Source organism: Scyliorhinus torazame, chromosome 18, assembly GCF_047496885.1.
Source record: "Scyliorhinus torazame isolate Kashiwa2021f chromosome 18, sScyTor2.1, whole genome shotgun sequence".
Classification (NCBI taxonomy): Eukaryota; Metazoa; Chordata; class Chondrichthyes; order Carcharhiniformes; family Scyliorhinidae; genus Scyliorhinus; species Scyliorhinus torazame.
Window position 1 is genome coordinate 20,716,784 of NC_092724.1, and position 23,264 is coordinate 20,740,047.

Sequence of the window (23,264 nt, forward strand, 5' to 3'; positions counted from 1 at the left end):
ACTGGTGGGGACGGGTCTGTCACTGTATAACACTGGGGTACAGTGTCTGGTGGGAGCAGGTCTGTCACTGTATAACACTGGGGTACAGTGTCTGGTGGGGGCGGGTCTGTCATTGTACAACACTGGGGTACAGTACTGGTGGGGGCAGTTCTGTCACTGTATAACACTGGGTACAGTACCGGTGGGGATGGGTCTGTCACTGTATAACACTGGGTACAGTACTGGTGGGGATGGGTCCGTCACTGTATAACACTGGGGTACAGTACTGGTGGGGACAGGTCTGTCACTGTATAACACTGGGGTACAGTACTGGTGGGAGTAGGTCTGTCACTGTATAACTCTGGGGTACAGTACTGGTGGTGACAGGTCTGTCACTGTATAACACTGGGGTACAGTACTGGTGCGGATGGGTCTGTCCCTGTAAAACACTGGGGTACAGTACTGGTGGGGACGTGTCTTTCACTGTATAACACTGGGGTACAGCACAGGTGGGGACGGGTCTGACACTGTATAACACTGGGGTACAGTACTGGTGGGGACGGGTCTGTCTCTGTATAACACTGGGGTACAGCACAGGTGGGGACGGGTCATACACTGTATAACACTGGGGTACAGTACTGGTGGGGACAGGTCTGTCACTGTATAACACTGGGGTACAGTACTGGTGAGGACGGGTCTGTCACTCTGTAACACAGGAGTACAGTACTGGTGGGGACGGGCCTGTCACTGTGTAACACTGGAGTACAGTACTGGTGGGGACAGGGCAGTCACTGTATAACACTGGGGTACAGTACTGGTGGGGATGGGTCTGTCACTGTGTAACACTGGAGTACAGTACTGGTGAGGACGGGTCTGTCACTGTGTAACACTGGGTACAGTACTGGTGGGGACAGTTCTGTCACTGTATAACACTGGGGTACAGTACTGGTGGGGACAGGTCTGTCACTGTATAACACTGGGGACAGTACTGGTGGGGAGGGGTCTGTCACTGTATAACACTGGGATACAGTACTGGTGGGGCACAGGTCTGACACTGCATAAAACTGGGGTACAGTACTGGTGGGGATGGGTCTGTCAGTATATAACACAGGGATACAGTACTGGTGGGGGCAGGTCTGTCACTGTATAACACTGGGGCACATTACAGGTGGGGCACATGTCTGACACTGTATAACACTGGGGTACAGTACTGCTGGGGATGGATCTGTCACTGTATTACACTGGGGTACTGTGCTGGTGGGGGCAGGTCTGTCACTGTATAACACTGGAGTACTGTACTGGTGGGGACGGGTCTGTCACTGTATAACACGAGGGTACAGTACTGGTGGGGACAGGTCTGTCACTGTATAACACTGGGGTACAGTACTGGTGGGGACACGTCTGTCACTGTATAACACTGGGGTACAGTACTGGTGGGGACGGGTCTGTCACTGTATAACACTGGGTTACAGTACTGGTGGGGACGGGTCTGTCACTGTATAACACTGGGGTACAGTACTGGTGGGGATGCGTCTTTCACTGTAGAACACTGGGGTACAGTACTCGTGGGGATAGGTCTGTCACTGTATTACACTGGGGTACAGTACTGGTGGGGACGGGTCTGTCACTGTGTAACACTGGGGTACAGTACTGGTGGGGACGGGTCTGTCACTGTATAACACTGGGGTACAGTACTGGTGGGGATGGGTCTGTCACTGTATAACACTGGGGTACAGTACTGGTGGGGACAGGTCTATCACTGTATAACACTGGGGTACAGTACTGGTGGGGATGGGTCTGTCACTCTATAACACTGGGGTACAGTACTGGTGGGGACGGGTCTGTCACTGTATAACACTGGGGTACAGTACTGGTGGGGATAGGTCTGTCACTGTATAACACTGGGGTACAGTACTGGTGGGGATAGGTCTGTCACTGTATAACACTGGGGTACAGTACTGGTGGGGATGGGTCTGTCACTGTATAACACTGGGGTATAGTACTTGTGGGGACGGGTCTGTCACTGTATAACAGTGGGGTACAGTACTGGTGGGGATAGGTCTGTCACTGTATAACACTGGGGTACAGTACTGGTGGGGATGGATCTGTCACTGTATAACACTGGGGTACTGTGCTGGTGGGAACAGGTCTGTCACTGTATAACACTGGGGTACAGTACTGGTGGGGACAGGTCTATCACTGTATAACACTGGGGTACAGTACTGGTGGGGACAGGTCCGTCACTGTATAACACTGGGGTACAGTACAGGTGGGGCACAGGTCTGACACTGTATAACACAGGGGTACAGTACTGGTGGGGATGGAACTGTCACTGTATAATACTGGGGTACAGTACTGGTGGGGACGGGTCTGTCACTGTATAACACTGGGGTACAGTACTGGTGGGGACGGGTCTGTCACTGTATAACACTGGGGTACAGTACTGGTGGGGACCGGTCTGTCACTGTATAACACTGGGGTACAGTACTGGTGGGGACGGGTCTGTCACTGTATAACAATGGGATACAGTACTGCTGGGGATGGGTCTGTCACTGTATAACACTGGGGTACAGTACTGGTGGGGACAGGTCTGTCACTGTATCACACTGGGATACAGTACTGGTGGGGACAGGTCTGTCACTGTGTAACACTGTGATACAGTACTGGTGGGGACAGATCTGTCACTGTATAACACTGGGGTACAGTACTGGTGGGGACGGGTCTGTCACTGTATAACACTGGGGTACAGTGTCTGGTGGGGACAGATCTGTCACTGTATAACACTGGGGTACAGTACTGGTGGGGACGGGTCTGTCTCTGTATAACACTGGGGTACAGTACTGGTGGGGATAGATCTGTCACTGTATAACACTGGGGTACAGTACTGGTGGGGACGGGTCTGTCACTGTATAACACTGGGGTACAGTACTGGTGGGGACAGATCTGTCACTGTATAACACTGGGGTACAGTACTGGTGGGGACGGGTCTGTCACTGTATAACACTGGGGTACAGTGTCTGGTGGGAGCAGGTCTGTCACTGTATAACACTGGGGTACAGTGTCTGGTGGGGGCGGGTCTGTCATTGTACAACACTGGGGTACAGTACTGGTGGGGGCAGTTCTGTCACTGTATAACACTGGGGTACAGTACTGGTGGGGACAGGTCTGTCACTGTATAACACTGGGTACAGTACTGGTGGGGACAGTTCTGTCACTGTATAACACTGGGGTACAGTACTGGTGGGGACAGGTCTGTCACTGTATAACACTGGGGACAGTACTGGTGGGGAGGGGTCTGTCACTGTATAACACTGGGATACAGTACTGGTGGGGCACATGTCTGACACTGTATAACACTGGGGTACAGTACTGGTGGGGATGGATCTGTCACTGTATAACACTGGGGTACTGTGCTGGTGGGGGCAGGTCTGTCACTGTATAACACTGGAGTACTGTACTGGTGGGGACGGGTCTGTCACTGTATAACACGAGGGTACAGTACTGGTGGGGACAGGTCTGTCACTGTATAACACTGGGGTACAGTACTGGTGGGGACAGGTCTGTCACTGTATAACACTGGGTTACAGTACTGGTGGGGACGGGTCTGTCACTGTATAACACTGGGGTACAGTACTGGTGGGGATGCGTCTTTCACTGTAGAACACTGGGGTACAGTACTCGTGGGGATAGGTCTGTCACTGTATTACACTGGGGTACAGTACTGGTGGGGACGGGTCTGTCACTGTGTAACACTGGGGTACAGTACTGGTGGGGACGGGTCTGTCACTGTATAACACAGGGGTACAGTACTGGTGGGGATGGGTCTGTCACTGTATAACACTGGGGTACAGTACTGGTGGGGATGGGTCTGTCACTGTATAACACTGGGGTACAGTACTGGTGGGGACAGGTCTATCACTGTATAACACTGGGGTACAGTACTGGTGTGGATGGGTCTGTCACTCTATAACACTGGGGTACAGTACTGGTAGGGACGGGTCTGTCACTGTATAACACTGGGGTACAGTACTGGTGGGGATAGGTCTGTCACTGTATAACACTGGGGTACAGTACTGGTGGGGATAGGTCTGTCACTGTATAACACTGGGGTACAGTACTGGTGGGGATGGGTCTGTCACTGTATAACACTGGGGTATAGTACTTGTGGGGACGGGTCTGTCACTGTATAACAGTGGGGTACAGTACTGGTGGGGATAGGTCTGTCACTGTATAACACTGGGGTACAGTACTGGTGGGGATGGATCTGTCACTGTATAACACTGGGGTACTGTGCTGGTGGGGACAGGTCTGTCACTGTATAACACTGGGGTACAGTACTGGTGGGGACAGGTCTATCACTGTATAACACTGGGGTACAGTACTGGTGGGGATAGGTCTATCACTGTATAACACATGGGTACAGTACTGGTGGGGACAGGTCTATCACTGTATAACACTGGGGTACAGTACTTGTGGGGACGGGTCTGTCACTGTATAACACTGGGTCACAATATTGGTGGGGACAGGACTATCACTGTATAGTACTCGGGTACAGTACTGGTGGGGACAGGTCTGTCACTGTATAGTACTCGGGTACACTACTGGTGGGGACAGGTCTGTCACTGTGTAACACTGAGCTACAGTACTGGTGGGGATGGGTCTGTCACTGTATAAAACTGGGGTACAGTACTGGTGGGGACAGGTCTGTCACTGTATAACACTGGGGTACAGTACTGGTGGGGACGGGTCTGTCACTGTATAACACTGGGTCACAATATTGGTGGGGACAGGACTATCACTGTATAGTACTCGGGTACAGTACTGGTGGGGACGGGTCCGTCACTGTATAACACTGGGGTACAGTACAGGTGGGGCACAGGTCTGACACTATATAACACAGGGGTACAGTACTGGTGGGGATGGAACTGTCACTGTATAATACTGGGGTACAGTACTGGTGGGGACGGGTCTGTCACTGTATAACACTGGGGTACAGTACTGGTGGGGATAGGTCTATCACTGTATAAGACTGGGGTACAGTACTGGTGGGGACGGGTCTGTCACTGTATAACACAGGGGTACAGTACTGGTGGGGACCGGTCTGTCACTGTATAACACTGGGGTACAGTACTGGTGGGGATGGGTCTGTCACTGTATAACACTGGGGTACAGTACTGGTGGGGACGGGTCTGTCACTGTATAACACTGGGATACAGTACTGGTGGGGCAAGGTCTGTCACTGTATAACACAGGGGTACAGTACTGGTGGGGACCGGTCTGTCACTGTATAACACTGGGGTACAGTACTGGTGGGGATGGGTCTGTCACTGTATAACACTGGGATACAGTACTGGTGGGGCAAGGTCTGTCACTGTATAACACAGGGGTACAGTACTGGTGGGGACGGGTCTGTCACTGTATAACACTGGGGTACAGTACTGGTGGGGACCGATCTGTCACTGTATAACACTGGGGTACAGTACTGGTGGGGACGGGTCTGTCACTGTATAACACTGGGGTACAGTGTCTGGTGGGAACAGGTCTGTCACTGTATAACACTGGGGTACAGTGTCTGGTGGGGGCGGGTCTGTCATTGTACAACACTGGGGTACAGTACTGGTGGGGACAGATCTGTCACTGTATAACACTGGGGTACAGTACTGGTGGGGACAGGTCTGTCACTGTATAACACTGGGGTACAGTACTGGTGGGGATGGGTCGGTCACTGTATAACACTGGAGTACAGTACTGGTAGGGACGGGTCTGTCACTGTATAACACTGGGTACAGTACTGGTGGGGACAGTTCTGTCACTGTATAACACTGGGGTACAGTACTGGTGGGGACAGGTCTGTCACTGTATAACACTGGGATACAGTACTGGTGGGGCACAGGTCTGACACTGCATAACACTGGGGTACAGTACTGGTGGGGAGGGGTCTGTCACTGTATAACACTAGGGTACAGTACAGGTGGGGCACAGGTCTGACACTGATAAACACTGGGGTACAGTACTGGTGGGGATGGGTCTGTCAGTATATAACACTGGGATACAGTACTGGTGGGGGCAGGTCTGTCACTGTATAACACTGGGGCACAGTACAGGTGGGGCACATGTCTGACACTGTATAACACTGGGGTACAGTACTGGTGGGGATGGATCTGTCACTGTATAACACTGGGGTACTGTGCTGGTGGGGGCAGGTCTGTCACTGTATAACACTGGAGTACTGTACTGGTGGGGACGGGTCTGTCACTGTATAACACTAGGGTACAGTACTGGTGGGGACAGGTCTGTCACTGTATAACACTGGGGTACAGTACTGGTGGCGACGGGTCTGTCACTGTATAACACTGGGGACAGTACTGGTGGGGACGGGTCTGTCACTGTATAACACTGGGTTACAGTACTGGTGGGGACGGGTCTGTCACTGTATAACACTGGGGTACAGTACTGGTGGGGATGGGTCTTTCACTGTAGAACACTGGGGTACAGTACTCGTGGGGATAGGTCTGTCACTGTATTACACTGGGGTACAGTACTGGTGGGGACGGGTCTGTCACTGTGTAACACTGGGGTACAGTACTGGTGGGGACGGGTCTGTCACTGTATAACACTGGGGTACAGTACTGGTGGGGACGGGTCTGTCACTGTATAACACTGGTGTGCAGTACTGGTGGGGACAGGTCTGTCACTGTATAACACTGGGGTACAGTACTGGTGGGGACGGGTCTGTCACTGTATAACACTGGGGTGCAGTACTGGTGGAGATGGGTCTGTCACTGTATAACACTGGGGTACAGTACTGGTGGGGACGGGTCTGTCACTGTATAACAATGGGGTACAGTTCTGGTGGGGATAGGTCTGTCACTGTATAACACTGGGGTACAGTACTGGTGGGGATAGGTCTGTCACTGTATAACACTGGGGTACAGTACTGGTGGGGATGGGTCTGTCACTGTATAACAGTGCGGTATAGTACTTGTGGGGACGGGTCTGTCACTGTATAACAGTGGGGTACAGTACTGGTGGGGATCGGTCTGTCACTGTATAACACTGGGGTACAGTACTGGTGGGGATGGATCTGTCACTGTATAACACTGGGGTACTGTGCTGGTGGGGACAGGTCTGTCACTGTATAACACTGGGGTACAGTACTGGTGGGGACAGGTCTATCACTGTATAACACTGGGGTACAGTACTGGTGGGGACAGCTCTATCACTGTATAACACTGGGGTACAGTACTGGTGGGGACAGGTCTATCACTGTATAACACTGGGGTACAGTACTGGTGCGGATGGGTCTGTCACTGTATAACACTGGGGTACAGTACTGGTGGGGATGGGTCTGTCACTGTATAACACTGGGGTACAGTACTGGTGGGGACAGGTCTGTCACTGTATAACACTGGGGTACAGTACTGGTGGGGATGGGTCTGTCACTCGATAACACTGGGGTACAGTACCGGTGGGGACGGGTCTGTCACTGTATAACACTGGGGTACAGTACTGGTGGGGATAGGTCTGTCACTGTATAACACTGGGGTACAGTACTGGTGGGGATAGGTCTGTCACTGTATAACACTGGGGTACAGTACTGGTGGGGATGGGTCTGTCACTGTATAACACTGGGGTATAGTACTTGTGGGGACGGGTCTGTCACTGTATAACAGTGGGGTACAGTACTGGTGGGGATAGGTCTGTCACTGTATAACACTGGGGTACAGTACTGGTGGGGATGGATCTGTCACTGTATAACACTGGGGTACTGTGCTGGTGGGGACAGGTCTGTCACTGTATAACACTGGGGTACAGTACTGGTGGGGACAGGTCTATCACTGTATAACACTGGGGTACAGTACTGGTGGGGACAGGTCTATCACTGTATAACACTGGGGTACAGTACTGGTGGGGACAGGTCTATCACTGTATAACACTGGGGTACAGTACTTGTGGGGACGGGTCTGTCACTGTATAACACTGGGGTACAGTACGGGTGGGGACGGGTCTGTCACTGTATAACACTGGGGTACAGTACTGGTGGGGACAGGTCTATCACTCTATAACACTGGGGTACAGTACTGGTGGGGACAGGTCTAGCACTGTATAACACAGGAGTACAGTACTGGTGGGGACGGGTCTGTCACTGTATAACACTGGGGTACAGTGCGGGTGGGGACAGGTCTGTCACTGTATAACACTGGGGTACAGTACTGGTGGGGACAAGTCTGTCACTGTATAACACTGGGGTACAGTACTGGTGGGGACAGGTCTGTCACTGTATAACACTGGGGTACAGTACTGGTGGGGACAGGTCTATCACTGTATAACACTGGGGTACAGTACTGGTGGGGACAGGTCTATCACTGTATAACACTGGGGTACAGTACTGGTTGGGACAAGTCTATCACTGTATAACACTGGGTACAGTGCTGGTGGGGACAAGTCTGTCACTGTATAACACTGGGGTACAGTACTGGTGGGGACAGGTCTATCACTGTATAACACTGGGGTACAGTACTGGTGGGGACAGGTCTATCACTGTATAACACTGGAGTACAGTACTGGTGGGGACAGGTCTGTCACTGTATAACACTGGGGTACTGTACTGGTGGGGACAGGTCTATCACTGTATAACACTGGAGTACAGTACTGGTGGGGACAGGTCTGTCACTGCATAACACTGGGGTACAGTACTGGTGGGGACAGGTCTATCACTGTATAACACTGGGGTACAGTACTGGTGGGGACAGGTCTATCACTGTATAACACTGGAGTACAGTACTGGTGGGGACAGGTCTATCACTGTATAACACTGGGGTACAGTACTGGTGGGGACAAGTCTATCACTGTATAACACTGGGTACAGTGCTGGTGGGGACAAGTCTGTCACTGTATAACACTGGGGTACAGTACTGGTGGGGACAGGTCTATCACTGTATAACACTGGGGTACAGTACTGGTGGGGACAGGTCTATCACTGTATAACACTGGAGTACAGTACTGGTGGGGACAGGTCTGTCACTGTATAACACTGGGGTACAGTACTGGTGGGGACAGGTCTATCACTGTATAACACTGGAGTACAGTACTGGTGGGGATGGGTCTGTCACTGTATAACACTGGGGTACAGTACAGGTGGGGACGGGTCTCTCATTGTATAACACTGGGGTACAGTACTGGTGGGGACAGGTCTATCACTGTATAACACTGGGGTACAGTACTGGTGGGGACAGGTCTATCACTGTATAACACTGGGGTACAGTACTGGTGGGGACGGGTCTGTCACTGTATAACACTGGGGTACAGTACGGGTGGGGGCGGGTCTGTCACTGTGTAACACTGGGTACAGTGGTGATCAATTAATGCAGGTGCCGCAGACAAAGAATCAACACTGAATCCGAATTGTTTGGGCTGCAGACAGCATCCTCAACCAGTGAGAAACGTGAGAGCATTGTTGTAAATAATCGCGACACACAGCCCTAATCGTGTATTTTTAATGGACGTGTTTGTCTCTGGCACCGTTCCTGTTTTTCCCTCAGAGAATTGCTATCATAATAAGGAACGCTGCTATTTTCCTGAGTAAAGGAACCCATTATTTTCTAGATAATTAGGTTCTGATTTGGTCTTCATGGCCCCTTTGATTATCTATCTTGGCATTTGGCTCCTTAAACTCGGTGTCTCACTGAACACAGAAAGCTAATGCAGTTTCTCTTGATTGACTGAACATCGTCAAGGAGAATTTGAACGAGGCTGTCACACGAAACGAATGCCCAAATTGGATTGCCTTCCATTATTTCCAACTTGACCACAGAGCTAGCACGGAGAATTCCAACTTTCTTCCGTGGGTATCAGTCAAGAGCAAGGAGCCTGGCCCTTTTATCCAGCTCCCTGAGTTGAAGTGTACTGAGGGATGAGAATGTTACCAGCTGAGCAAAGGCTGTCAATTTCAATCCCTTCTCCTTCACATTCTAAATAACCTGCTGTGATTTCTAATTTTGCTGTACATTGAAACTATTTTTTGTTTAATTACTCATCCATGGGATGAGGGTATTTTTGGCTAAGCCAGCAGTTTATTGTCCATCCCCAGTTAAAAATGGAAATATAGAAAATAGGAGCAGGAGGAGGTCATTTGGGCCTTCGAGCCCATTCCGTCAGTCGACATAACCATGCTGCCCCTAGAGTCTAGAAATCTATCGATTTCTTTCTTAAATGCATTCATTGACTCGGCCTCCACAACCTCCTGTGGTCATGAATTCTACACCCTCTGAGTGAAGACATTTCTCCTCATCTCAGTCCTCAATGGCCTACCCCATATCCTGAGACTGTCACCCCTTGTTCTCGATCCCCCCACCCCCTCAGCTAGCGGAAAACAACATCCCTGCGTCCAGTCTGTCCAGCCCTGTCAGAATTTTAAACGTTTGAACAAGAAGGTGGTGGTGAGCTGCCTTCTTGAACCGCTGCAGTCCTGGTGTGTAGGTACACCCCCAGTGCTGTTAGGGAGGGAGTTACAGGATTTTCACCCAGCGACAGTGAAGGAACGGCCGATATACTTCCAGGTCAGGGTGGTGAGTGGCCAGAGGGGAACTTGCAGGTGATGGTGTTCCCATGGTCCTGTTGCCCTCGGTGATAGAGGTCAAGGGTTTGGAAGATGCTGTCAAAGAAGTTTTGCAAACTCTCTAAAACAGAGAATGAGCAAGTTATTGAGAAGCTTTTGAGTTAATGTTTTAACACCAATGTACGGACTTCCTGGAATACCTCAGTGCTATGTTGACAATGGGGGAAGGGCAGCTCCATTTTAGCTCCAGGGGTAAGTCGGTGGACATTTTACTGTCTCGCACTATTTTAAAAAAATTCTCCTGTGTCTTCTTGTTCTCTTCCCCTTGTGATAGTCACCACATATGTATTACGGTATGGCTCGTATAATAGAGGTACATGGGTAAATCCCTGCCTGCTGGCTCCGCCCAGTAGGCGGTGTATAAAGGTGTGTGCTCGCCGGTGCTGCAGCCATTCTGGTTCCAGCTGCAGGAGGCACAACATCTTTGCTCAATAAAGCCTCGATTATTCCATTACTTTCGTCTTTGTGGTAATTGATAGTGCATCAATTTATTGAGCAAAGATTTTTCTAAAACGATGGATCTCTGCATCAAGCCTGATTGCCTGCAGCTGAGCCCTCAAGCAGCCAATACTACGTCCGGGAACTAGGTAGCTCGGTAACCCGTTAGAAGTGGCCTCTCGTAACGTCCAGTCGTACGCCCCCGACCACGCGGCACCCTCGTGGGTATCGTGGGCCCCACCAGCTGCCGACTCCAGCTCACCGCAAGCCTGCGCCGCGCGGCAGCCAGCCAACCCTGGGTGGCCCAAGTGCTATTTTTGCGGGCAGAACAAACACCCCAGGCAGTGCTGCTTGGCACGGAGCGCGCCCTGCAACGGATGTGGGAAGAAAGGACACTTTGTTTCTGTTTGCCAGGCCCGGTCGGTTGCCGCTGTTTACAGGCCTGGCGTTCCTGCACCCGCCACGTGCGACCCAGGGGCGCCGCCATCTTCCTTATCGGCAGACACGTGCAGCCCGTGGGCGCCGCCATCTTCTTCGCCGCAAACCACGTGCGGCCCATGGGCGCCGCCATCTTTGATGCCCCCCACCATGTGCGCCCCGTGGGCGCTGCCACCTTCGGCGCCATTTTGGACGACGTCTCCGGACCCCTGGTCGCCTGGCCTTTCATCGCCTGCCGGTACCTCCACCACCGCTGACCAGCCCAGGGCCTCCCAGCATCTGCCGCAGCTCGCCTCGATCACTCTGGACCAGTCCCGGCCCTGCAACCTCGCGACTGCAACAACGACGGTGAAGATCGATGGGCACGAGACGACCTGCCTTTTTGACTCTGGGAGCACGGAGAGCTTCATCCACACCACTACGGTAAGGCACAGCTCCCTCCCGGTACACCCAGTCACCCAGAAAATCTCCCTGGCCTCCGGATCCCATTCCGTGGAAATCCGGGGGTACAGCATCGCGACCCTCACCGTCCAAGGCGTAGAGTTTAGTAACTTCCGGCTCTACGGTCATTAAGGCCAGCAACAGCCCCTGGAGAGCTCAAGTGGTAGTAGTAAAGACTGGGGAGAAGCACAGGATGGTCATTGACTACAGTCAGACCATCAATCGGCACTCGCAGCTCGACGCGTAACTCCTCCCACGCATATCTGACATGGTCAATCAGATTGCGCAGTATGTGGGGGAAAGGCAATTATGATGCGATGAGGCAAGACTTAGGATGCATCGGATGGAGAGGAAAACTGCAGGGGGTGGGCACAATGGAAATGTGGCGCTTGTTCAAAGAACAGCTACTGCGTGTCCTTGATAAGTATGTACCTGTCAGGCAGGGAGGAAGTGGTCGAGCAAGGGAACCGTGGTTCACTAAAGCAGTCGAAACACTTGTCAAGAGGAAGAAGGAGGCTTATGTAAAGATGAGACATGAAGGTTCAGTTAGGGCGCTCGAGAGTTGCAAGTTAGCTAGGAAGGACCTAAAGAGAGAGCTAAGAAGAGCCAGGAGGGGACATGAGAATTCTTTGGCAGGTAGGATCAAGGATAACCCTAAAGCTTTCTATAGATATGTCAGGAATAAACAAATGACTAGGGTAAGAGTAGGGCCAGTCAAGGACAGAAGTGGGAAATTGTGCTTGGAGTCCGAGGAAATAGGAGAGGTGCTAAATGAATATTTTTCGTCAGTATTCACACAGGAAAAAGACAATGTTGTCGAGGAGAATACTGAGATTCAGGCTACTAGACTAGAAGGGCTTGAGATTCATAAGGAGGAGGTGTTAGCAGTTCTGGAAAGTGTGAAAATAGATAAGTCCCCTGGGCTGGATGGGATTTATCCTAGGATTCTCTGGGAAGCTAGGGAGGAGATTGCTGAGCCTTTGGCTTTGATCTTTAATTCATCTTTGTCTACAGGAATAGTGCCAGAAGACTGGAGGATAGCAAATGTGGTCCCCTTGTTCAAGAAGGGGAGTAGAGACAACCCCGATAACTATAGACCAGTGAGCCTTACTTCTGTTGTGGGCAAAATCTTGGAAAGGTTTATAAGAGATAGGATGTATAATCATCTGGAAAGGAATAATTTGATTAGAGATAGTCAACACGGTTTTGTGAAGGGTAGGTCGTGAATCACAAACCTTATAGAGTTCTTTGAGAAGGTGACCAAACAGGTGGATGAGGGTAAAGCAGTTGATGTGGTGTATATGGATTTCAGTAAAACATTTGATAAGGTTCCCCACGGTAGGCTACTGCAGAAAATACGGAGGCATGGGATTCAGGGTGATTTAGCAGTTTGGATCAGAAATTGGCTAGCTGGAGGAAGACAAAGGGTGGTGGTTGATGGGAAATGTTCAGACTGGAGTCCAGTTACTAGTGGTGTACCACAAGGATCTGTTTTGGGGCCACTGCTGTTTGTCATTTTTATAGTTACAGGGGGACATGGATAAGCTGCAGCGCTGGGCTGAGAGGTGGCAAATGGAGTTTAATGCAGAAAAGTGTGAGGTGATTCATTTTGGAAGGAATAACAGGAAGACAGAATACTGGGCTAATGGTAAGATTCTTGGCAGTGTGGCTGAGCAGAGAGATCTCAGTGTCCATGTACATAGATCCCTGAAAGTTGCCACCCAGGTTGAGAGGGTTGTTAAGAGGCGTACGGTGTGTTAGCTTTTATTGGTAGAGGGATTGAGTTTCGGAGCCATGATGTCATGTTGCAGCTGTACAAAACTCTGGTGCGGCCGCATTTGGAGTATTGCATGCAATTCTGGTTGCCGCATTATAGGAAGGATGTGAAGCATTGGAAAGGGTGCAGAGGAGATTTACCAGAATGTTGCCTGGTATGGAGGGAAGATCTTATGAGGAAAGGCTGAGGGACTTGAGGCTGTTTTCGTTAGAGAAAAGACAGTTAAGAGGCAACTTAATTGAGGCATACAAGATGATCAGAGGATTGGATAGGGTGGACAGTGAGAGCCTTCTTTCTCGGATGGTGATGTCTAGCATGAGGGGACATAGCTTTAAGTTGAGGGGCGATAGATATAAGACAGATGTCAGAATGAAGGTTCTTTACTCAGAGAGTAGTAAGGGCGTGGAATGCCCTGCCTGCAACAGTAGTGGACTCGCCAACACTAAGGGCATTCAAATGGTCATTGGATACACATATGGACGATAAGGGAATAGTGTAGATGGGCTTTAGAGTGGTTTCACAGGTCGGCGCAACATCGAGGGCCGAAGGGCCTGTACTGCGCTGTAATGTTCTATGTTCTATGTATTTGGTCTTTTGTACAGTGGACCTGAAGTCCGCCTACCACCAGCTCCCCATCCGCCCGGAGGACCACCAATACACTGCGTGCGAAGCAGATGGCCCCTCTATCATTTCCTTAGGGTTCCCTTCGGCGTCTCTAATGGGGTCTCGGTCTTTCAGCGAGAGATGGACCGAATGATTGACCGGTACGGACTGCGGGCCACCTTCCCGTACCTAGATAATGTCACCATCTGCAGCCACGATCAGCAGGACCACGACGCAATCCTCCAAAAATTCCCCCAGACCGCCAAACTCCTTAATCTCAAGTACAATAAGGAGAAATGCGTGTTCCGCACCAACCGCTTAGCCATCCTTGGCTATGTCGTGGAAAATGGAGTTCTAGGGCCCCACCCCGACCGCATGCGCCCCCTCATGGAACTCCCACTCCCCCACAGCCCCAAGGCCCTGAAACGATGCCTGGGGTTTTTCTCCTCCTATGCCCAGTGGGTCCCTAATTATGCAGACAAGGCCCACCCACTCATTCAGTCCACAGTTTTCCCCCTCACGGCTGAGGCCCACCAGGCCTTCAACCGCATCAAGGCAGACATCGCCAAGGCCACGATGCATGCGGTCGACGAGTCCCTCCCCTTTCAGGTCGAGAGCGATGAATCGGACGTAGCCCTGGCCGCCATCCTCAACCAGGCGGGCAGGCCCGTGGCCTTCTTCTCCCGCACCCTCCATGCCTCCGAAATTCGGCACTCCTCTGTCGAAAAGGAAACCCAAGCCATTGTGGAAGCTGTGAGATATTGGAGGCATTACCTGGCCAGCAGGAGATTCACTCTCCTCACTGACCAACGGTCGGTTGCCTTCATGTTCAATAACACACAGCGGGGCAAGATCAAAAACGACAAGATCTTGAGATGGGGGATCGAACTCTCCATCTACAATTACGAGATTTTGTATAGCCCGGGGAAGCTCAACGAACCCCCTGACGCCCTATCCCGCGGTACATGTGCCAGCGCACAAGTGGACTGACTCCAGGCTTTCCACTATGACCGCTGCCACCCGGGGGTCACCCGGTTCTTCCATTTCATCAAGGCCTGCAACCTGCCCTACTCCATTGAGGAGGTCAGGACTGTCACCAGAGACTGCCAGGTCTGCGCAGAGTGCAAGCCGCACTTCTACCGGCCAGATTGAGCGCACTGGTGAATGCCACCCGCCCTTTCGAACGCCTCAGCGTGGACTTCAAAGGGCCCCTCCCCTCCACTGACCGCAACACGTACTTTCGGAACGTGATTGACGAGTACTCCCGGTTCCCTTTTGCCGTCCCATGCCGCGATATGACTTCTGCCACGGTCATTAAAGCCCTCCACAGTAGCTTCACTCTGTTCGGTTTCCCCATCTACATCCACAGTGAACGGGGATCCTCTTTTATGAGTGATGAGCAGCGTCAGTTCCTGCTCAGCAAGGGCATCGCCTCGAGCAGGACGACCAGCTACAACTGGTAGCTGGTGAAGAGGGAGAACGGGACGGTCTGGAAGGCCGTCCTGCTGGCCCTGCAGTCTAAAGATCTCTCGGTCTCCCGCTGGCAGCAGGTCCTCCCCAACGCGCTCCACTCCATCCGATCGCTCCTCTGCACCACGACTAAGGAGACCCCGCACAAACGTGGGTTTGCCTTCCCCAGGAAGTCAACCTCCGGGGTTTCGCTCCCAACATGGCTGACAGTTCCTGGACCCGTCCCCCTTCGCAAGCAAGTGCGGACCCATAAGTCAGACCCCTTGGTCGAAAGAGTCCACCTCCTACACGCGAACCTTCAGTACGCCTGCGTGGCACACCCCGACGGGCGCCAGGACACAGTCTCCCTCTGGGACCTGGCACCTGCTGGATCCCCACCCACGGCCCCCGACCTGACACCGCCCCCAACCCCCCCCCCCCGGCTGCCTCATTCACCCCTGCGCCACTCACCCACCCTCCAGCGAACCTCACCGCTGCCCCCGCCCCAGTAGGATCCGCCCTCCCACTGGTTCCACTCAGGGGTGACGAAGACGAGGACAACACACTCCCGGAGTTACAGATGACCAAGTCGGCGCCCACATCACCACCAGGACTGAGGCGGTCGCAGAGCAGGGTCAAGGTCCCCGACAGACTGAACTTGTAATGTTTATCACCGCCCCCCCCTGGACTCTTTTTTAAACAGGGGGTGAATGTGGTAGTCACCACTAGCAGTATTATATGTATTACGGTAAGGCTCATATAATAGAGGTACATGGGTAAATCCCTGCCTGCTGGCTCCGCCCAGTAGGTGGTGTATAAAGGTGTGTGCTCGCCGGTGCTGCAGCCATTCTGGTTCCAGCTACAGGAGGCACCACATCTTTGCTCAATAAAGCCTCGATTATTCCACTACTCTCGACTTTGTGGTAATTGATAGTGCATCACCCCTGCTCTTTCTAACCTTGCTGATATCCACAGTCAGCCCCAGGATTCACCATGAGGGGTAAAGGGAAGCCTGTATACCATTGAAGAGACAGAACAGGATTTATCTGGGCATCATAGAAACACAGAAACTAGGAACATGAGTCGGCCATTCTGCCCTTTGAGTCTGCTCTGCCATTCAATAGTCCCACAGTCCAAAGATGTGCAGGTTAGGTGGATTGGCCATGCTAAATTGCCCTTAGTGTCCAAAATTGCACTTAGTGTTGGGTGGGGTTGCTGGGTTATTGGGATAGGGTGGAGGTGTGGACCTTGGGTAGGCTGCTCCTTTCCAAGAGCTGGTGCAGACTCGATGGGCCGAATGGCTTCCTTCTGCACTGTAAATTCTATGAAATCTATGATAAGCGCTGATCCTCTGTCTCAATACCATATCCCCGCTTTCTCCCCATACCCCTTGATGTCATCTATGTCTTTGCTGAATCCATTCAGTGACTTAGCATCCACAGCCTTCCGTGGTAGAGAATTCCACTGGTTCACTACCCTTTGGCATTTTCCAGATCGCAACAATCCACAGTGTCAAACCTTCTTTCCTCAATGCCGCATCAATCACCTTAACTCAGTTATTATCGATGCTAACCTGCTGTGTATTTCAGATTTCATTATACATTCATCTTTCTCAACATATATTCATTCATCCATGAGCGGGGGCTGCTGCAAGGCCAACATTAATTATCCGTTGTTACTGCGACACAATTTAGCCTTATTTCCCATTGAAGTATTTGAACATTTCTATTAAATTTCCCCTTCACCGTCACTCCGGTCTACTCCAGTTGCTCCATGTGAATGAAGTCCACCATCCCTGGAACTAATCGAGCAAATCTCCTTTCCAAGGCCTTGGGTTGTGTTTAAAATTGAACACAGCCGTTCCAGCTGTAGTCTGGTCAGTGATTTCTAAAGGTTTTATAAAGAGACCCACCACCTACTTAGTCCCACAGAACTGCTGACCACGCAACTCCCTTCCTTTTCCCCCATGTTAGTTGACATTGTGAACAGTTTCCTCTCCTTGCATACTGCACACCTCCTTCAAATCTTCCATCATCAGCCTTCTCCTCAAAAACAAACACACTTTGTCCCTCGGTCCTTGGAAACAACTGCAATCTCACTTTTCTCTCCAACATACTTGACAATGTGTCACCTCCCAAATTCCATCTTTCCTGCTGCAGCTCTCCAATCAGGCGCAGGATTCTCCGACCCCACGCCGGGTCGGAGAATCTGCCGGGGGCTGGCGTGAATCCCGCCCCGCCGTGTCCCGAAGTCTCCGCCACCAGAGATTCGGCGGGGGTGGGAATTGCGCCGCACCGGTCGACGGGGGCAGAATCGCGCGGGCGCCAGTCGGCGGGCCCACCACCGCCGATTCTCCGGCCCGCGATGGGCCGAAGTCCCGCTGCTGGAGTGCCTGTCCCGCCAGCGTGGATTAAACCACCTTTTGAGCGGCGGGACAAGGCGGCGCGCATGCGTCACCCGGCGAAGGCCTTGCGGTCCCGGCTGGCGTGGCGCCAAAGGCCTTTCCCGCCAGCCGGCGGAGCGCAAACCACTCCGGCGCGGGCCTAGCCCCTCAAGGTGAGGGCTTGGCCCCTAAAGGTGCGGAGACCTCTGCACGTTTGGGGCGGCCTGCCGCCGGAGTGGTTCCCGCCACTCCATCCCGCCGGGATCCCCCGCCCCGTTGGGTAGGGGAGAATCCCGCCCCAGGTTTCCACTTATACGGGGCGGCAGGGTGCTGTAGTGATTAGCACTGCTGCCTCAAGACACGGAAGACCCGGGTTCGATCCCGGTCCTGGGCTGTCTTTATGCGGAGTTTGCACATTCTCCCCGTGTCTGCATGGGTCTCACCCCCACAACCCAAAGATGTGCAGGGTGGTTGGATAGGCCACATTAATTTTTTTCTTTTTTAATAATCTTTATTGTCACAAGTAGGCTTACATTAATGCTGCAATGAAGTTACTGTGAAAATCCCCTAGTCGCCACACTGCGGCGCCTGTTTGGGTGCACAGAGGGAGAATTCAGAATAACCAAATTACCTAACAGCACGTCTTTCGGGACTTGTGGGAGGAAACCGGAGCATCCGGAGGAAACCCACACAGACACAGGGAGAACATGCAGATTCCGCACAGACAGTGACCCAAGCTGGGAATCGAACCTGGGACCCTGGCGCTGTGACGCAACTGTGCTACCCACTGTGCTACCGTGCTGCCCTAAATTGCCCCTTAATTTGGAACAGAAAGAATTGGGCACTTTAAATTTGTAAAAGGTTTCCACTTACACCCCCAGCAACCACCCTTACCAGTCACAAATAACATTGGAGGCCCCCAAAGTGATCCACGACCAGATGGCACTGCCAGCTGGCATGGGCACTGCTAGGGTGCTAGTTGGCACTGCCAAGGTGGCAATCTGGCATTTTCTGGGTTCGTGCGATCAGGCCGGGTTGCCCTGCGTGGGTGTTGGGGGAGGGGTGTTGGGGGGGGGGGGAAGGGGTGCGGGGAAGGAGTGCGGGGAGGGGCGCTCTCTCCCACAGTGCGTTTGGGCTGGAGGGAGGGTCAGGGCTTACTTCAGTGGCTTCGGAGATCGGGCCTCCGAGATCGGAACGCCATTTAAAAATGGCGCCCCGATCTCTCGCTACACTGGGGAGGTCCGGCGAGCTGAGCTCACCAGTGTACAGAACAGAGGCTTTGTGCAGTCTCAGCCACGCGTTCCCCACTAAAGGCCCCCTTCACAACATAGTTACTGTTAGACTAGCTTCTAATTCCAGACTTTTTATTAATTGCCTGGTGGGATTTGAACCCATGTCCTCTGAATTACTAGTCGAATGGCATTATCACAATGCCACTGCCTCCTGTTTTCGAGACTGCTCATCGGAGCAGACATTTCCTCTGACTAAACATGTGGAAGACTGAAAACATTGTTTTCCATCTCCCACCGTAACCCTCACTCCCTAATCCACCGGTTTCTTCTCGTTCCTTGGCATCTGTCTGTGGACAGATCCCCTGTCAGTGGGTTTCCCGACGGCATAGGGTGGGGGTTTCAATGGGAAATCCCATTGACAAGTGGCGGGAAGACAGAATCCTACCGCCAGCGGACGGCGCGCGGCCGTGGAACGCGTGGCTGGGGGAACGGAGAATCCCGCCCTCTGTTTCTCTCTCCGCCACTGTTTTCTGTCCGTATGTCAGATTTTCACAATCTGCAGTATTCTGCTTTTGTTTCATCGCTGGCAGTTGTTCTTTTTAAAATAAATTTAGAGTACCCAATTAATTTTTTCCAATTAAGGGGCAATTTAGCGCGGCCAATCCACCTGCCCTGCACATCTTTGGGTTGTGGGGGCGAAACCCACGCAGACACGCTTGGCTCACCCGGCCTGCCGCCGGGGAGCCCGTAGCAGGGGCTGACGCAGTGGGAATAGAAAATCCCAAAGGTGGGGAGAACTGGAAAATCCCGCTGTGTCTTTTTGAATAAAGCCAGGAATCTCTTTTTATTTAAAAATCCCAGCTTTCTCCACTTGTCCGACTGCCTCAGAAGATTTCCGCACATAAACCTCAGTCTCTCTTCCCACAGCCCATTTAAAGTTGCACCCTTCAGTTTATATTACCTCTCCCCATTCATCCCATGAACACAAATCACTTAACATGTCACACTATTAAATCTCATCGGCCATATATCGGCCCAGTCTTATGTCTTCCTGAAGTCTGTTACTATCCTCTTTACCATTTATTACATTTCCGAGTTTTGTGTCATGCAAATTTTGAGATTCTGCACCATAAATTCCAGGTCAGTTTTTGTATTTCAGAAGAGCAGTGGTCCCATCACCAGCCACTGGGGTGCAGCACTGTATATTCCCCGACAGTCTGCAAAACAACCATTTGCCAGGATTTTCTGCTTTCTGTTCCTTAGCAGCCATCGTCCCCTCAAGCTCGAGTTCCCCAAATTTGTCAACAAGTCCATTATGTGCTACATTGTCAAATGCCTTTTGAAGTCCCAATAAACACCGGAAACACTGCCCTTGTCCACCCACTCTGCCCTTCAGAGAACACACCCACACAGACACACGCCACCCATACTCATACCCACTCGCTCACACACACACATCCTTGCACCCACAAACATATCCGCAGACACTTGTGCACCCCCATACCCATACCCACACACACTTGCTCATTCACACACCCACCTCTACACACCCACACACACCACCCACACACATAAACACACAGGCACAAAAACACATACACACCCACACCAAAAACACAAACACATGCTGTACCTGTCCTGGGAGTGTTTGATGGGACAGTGTAGAGGGAGCTTTACTCTGTATCTAACCCCATGCTGCAGCTGTCCTGGGAATGTTTGATGGGGACAATGTAGAGGGAACTTTACTCTGTATCTAACCCCGTGCTGTACCTGTCCTGGGAGTGTTTGATGGGGACAGTGTAGAGGGAGCTTTGCTCTGTATCTAACCCCGTGCTGTTCCTGTCCTGGGAGTGTTTGATGGGGACAGTGTAGAGGGAGCTTTGCTCTGTATCTAACCCCGTGCTGTACCTGCCCTGGGAATGTTTGATGGGACAGTGTAGAGGGAGCTTTACTCTGTATCTAACCCCATGCTGCAGCTGTCCTGGGAATGTTTGATGGGGACAATGTAGAGGGAACTTTACTCTGTATCTAACCCCGTGCTGTACCTGTCCTGGGAGTGTTTGATGGGGACAGTGTAGAGGGAGCTTTGCTCTGTATCTAACCCCGTGCTGTTCCTGTCCTGGGAGTGTTTGATGGGGACAGTGTAGAGGGAGCTTTGCTCTGTATCTAACCCCGTGCTGTACCTGTCCTGGGAGTATTTGATGAGACAGTGTAGAGGGAGCTTTACTCTGTATCTAACCCCGTGCTGTACCTGTCCTGGGAGTGTTTGATTGGGACTGTGTAGAGGGAGCTTTACCCTGTATCTATCCCCGTGCTGTACCTGTCCTGGGAGTGTTTGATGGGAACAGTGTAGAGGAAGCTTTACTCTGGATCTAACCCCGTGCTGTACCTGCCCTGGGAGTGTTTGATGGGGGACAGTGTAGAGGGAGCTTTACTCTGTATCTAACCCCGTGCTGTACCTGTCCTGGGGGTGTTTGATCTGGACAGTGTAGAGGAAGCTTTACTCTGTATCTAACCCCGTGCTGTACCTGTCCTGGGAGTGTTTGATGGTGAACAGTGTAGAGGGAGCTTTACCCTGTATCTATCCCCGTGCTGTACCTGTCCTGGGAGTGTTTGATGGGAACAGTGTAGAGGAAGCTTTACTCTGTATCTATCCCCGTGCTGTACCTGTCCTGGGAGTGTTTGATGGGGGACAGTGTAGAGGGAGCTTTACCCTCTATCTATCCCCGTGCTGTACCTGTCCTGGGAGTGTTTGATGGGAACAGTGTAGAGGAAGCTTTACTCTGGATCTAACCCCGTGCTGTACCTGTCCTGGGAGTGTTTGATGGGAACAGTGTAGAGGAAGCTTTACTCTGTATCTAACCCTGAGCTGCACCTGTCCTGGGAGTTGAATGAGGGCAGTTGCTATCTGTGATGCTCTCACAAGTTGTCAAAAATGGTAAATCCTCCCGTTTCGGATACTAACATCATGTTGATAAACATAAGATTTCAATAAATAAGGACCTGTGTGTGAGTTCTCTGAACAGGACACTGCCTGTGGCCTGTAACACTGAGATTGAGGAGCTGCTGACCTCTCCGTGTGGTCTCTTTGCTTGCAGGTCCTCCCAGAGAGCTCAGAATTGTGAAAATACCCTGGCAAGGAAATGAAAAGGGTTTATCCTGAACTCTATCTCATGATTGTGTTTGTGTCATAGTCGGCCACAGAGCCCTGATTCTAGGTCCATGTCTGGACTATCTCCAGGCTGCAATACTGGAGGATGGGGTAATGGTCAGCAGGACTGAAGCAGCGAGGGTTTGCCTTACCTTTCGCACACGCGGACAGTCCAGGCAGCTATAATCCATGAAGAGATACTAAAGACCAAGAGCACGGTCCCTGGACAAATTGTCATGAGAGTCTTCATTACAAAGCGAGTATTGAAGTTTATCTTGTTTAGAGCTCCAATGCTTCGAGACGAGGCGTCCGTAAATAGTTTACTGTGGAGCAACATCACCCTGGCAATCAGATAGAGTCTTAGGAACATAGGGATGGAGAGGATAATGTCCACGTCTGCGTTGGCCATTGACGTCGCATAGGTGAAGGCGAGACGTGCAGTCCATGTGAAGATGTACTGCCCAGGGATCGGGTGAATTGCACACACCAGCAGCTCCAGGCAGATGAAAAATATCCTTTCGTACGTCATGGCTATCCTCCAGTCATCGGCTCCATTGTCAACCATGAAGAGCTGGAAGGCAACAAACAGATGGCAGGATTAGGCTCAAGGGCGCCATCAGAAGCCATTCAGCCCCTAGAGAGGGTGGTCCACTTTTCAACTGGATTGTGGTTGATCTGTATCTTACCTGCCTTGGTTCCAACCCCCTCCTCCCCCCCCCCCCCCCCAATACCCAACGAAGATATCTCAGTCTCTG

At 51.8% G+C, this 23,264-nt stretch overlaps 2 protein-coding genes across 6 annotated transcripts in view; both read right to left on the reverse strand.

The window, feature by feature from the left end:
• LOC140395019 (3',5'-cyclic-AMP phosphodiesterase 4C-like) overlaps nt 1-23,264 on the reverse strand; it is a 762,139-nt gene that overhangs the window by 166,013 nt on the left and 572,862 nt on the right. The window lies entirely within an intron of this gene.
• The window catches only part of LOC140395020 (small conductance calcium-activated potassium channel protein 2-like), a 188,122-nt gene that overhangs the window by 34,393 nt on the left and 130,465 nt on the right, over nt 1-23,264 (reverse strand). For both annotated transcript variants that reach the window (XM_072482339.1, XM_072482341.1), the window contains one exon: nt 22,662-23,080. In XM_072482339.1, coding sequence (XP_072338440.1) covers nt 22,662-23,080 — 419 coding nt within the window. The remainder of the gene's footprint in view (nt 1-22,661; nt 23,081-23,264) is intronic.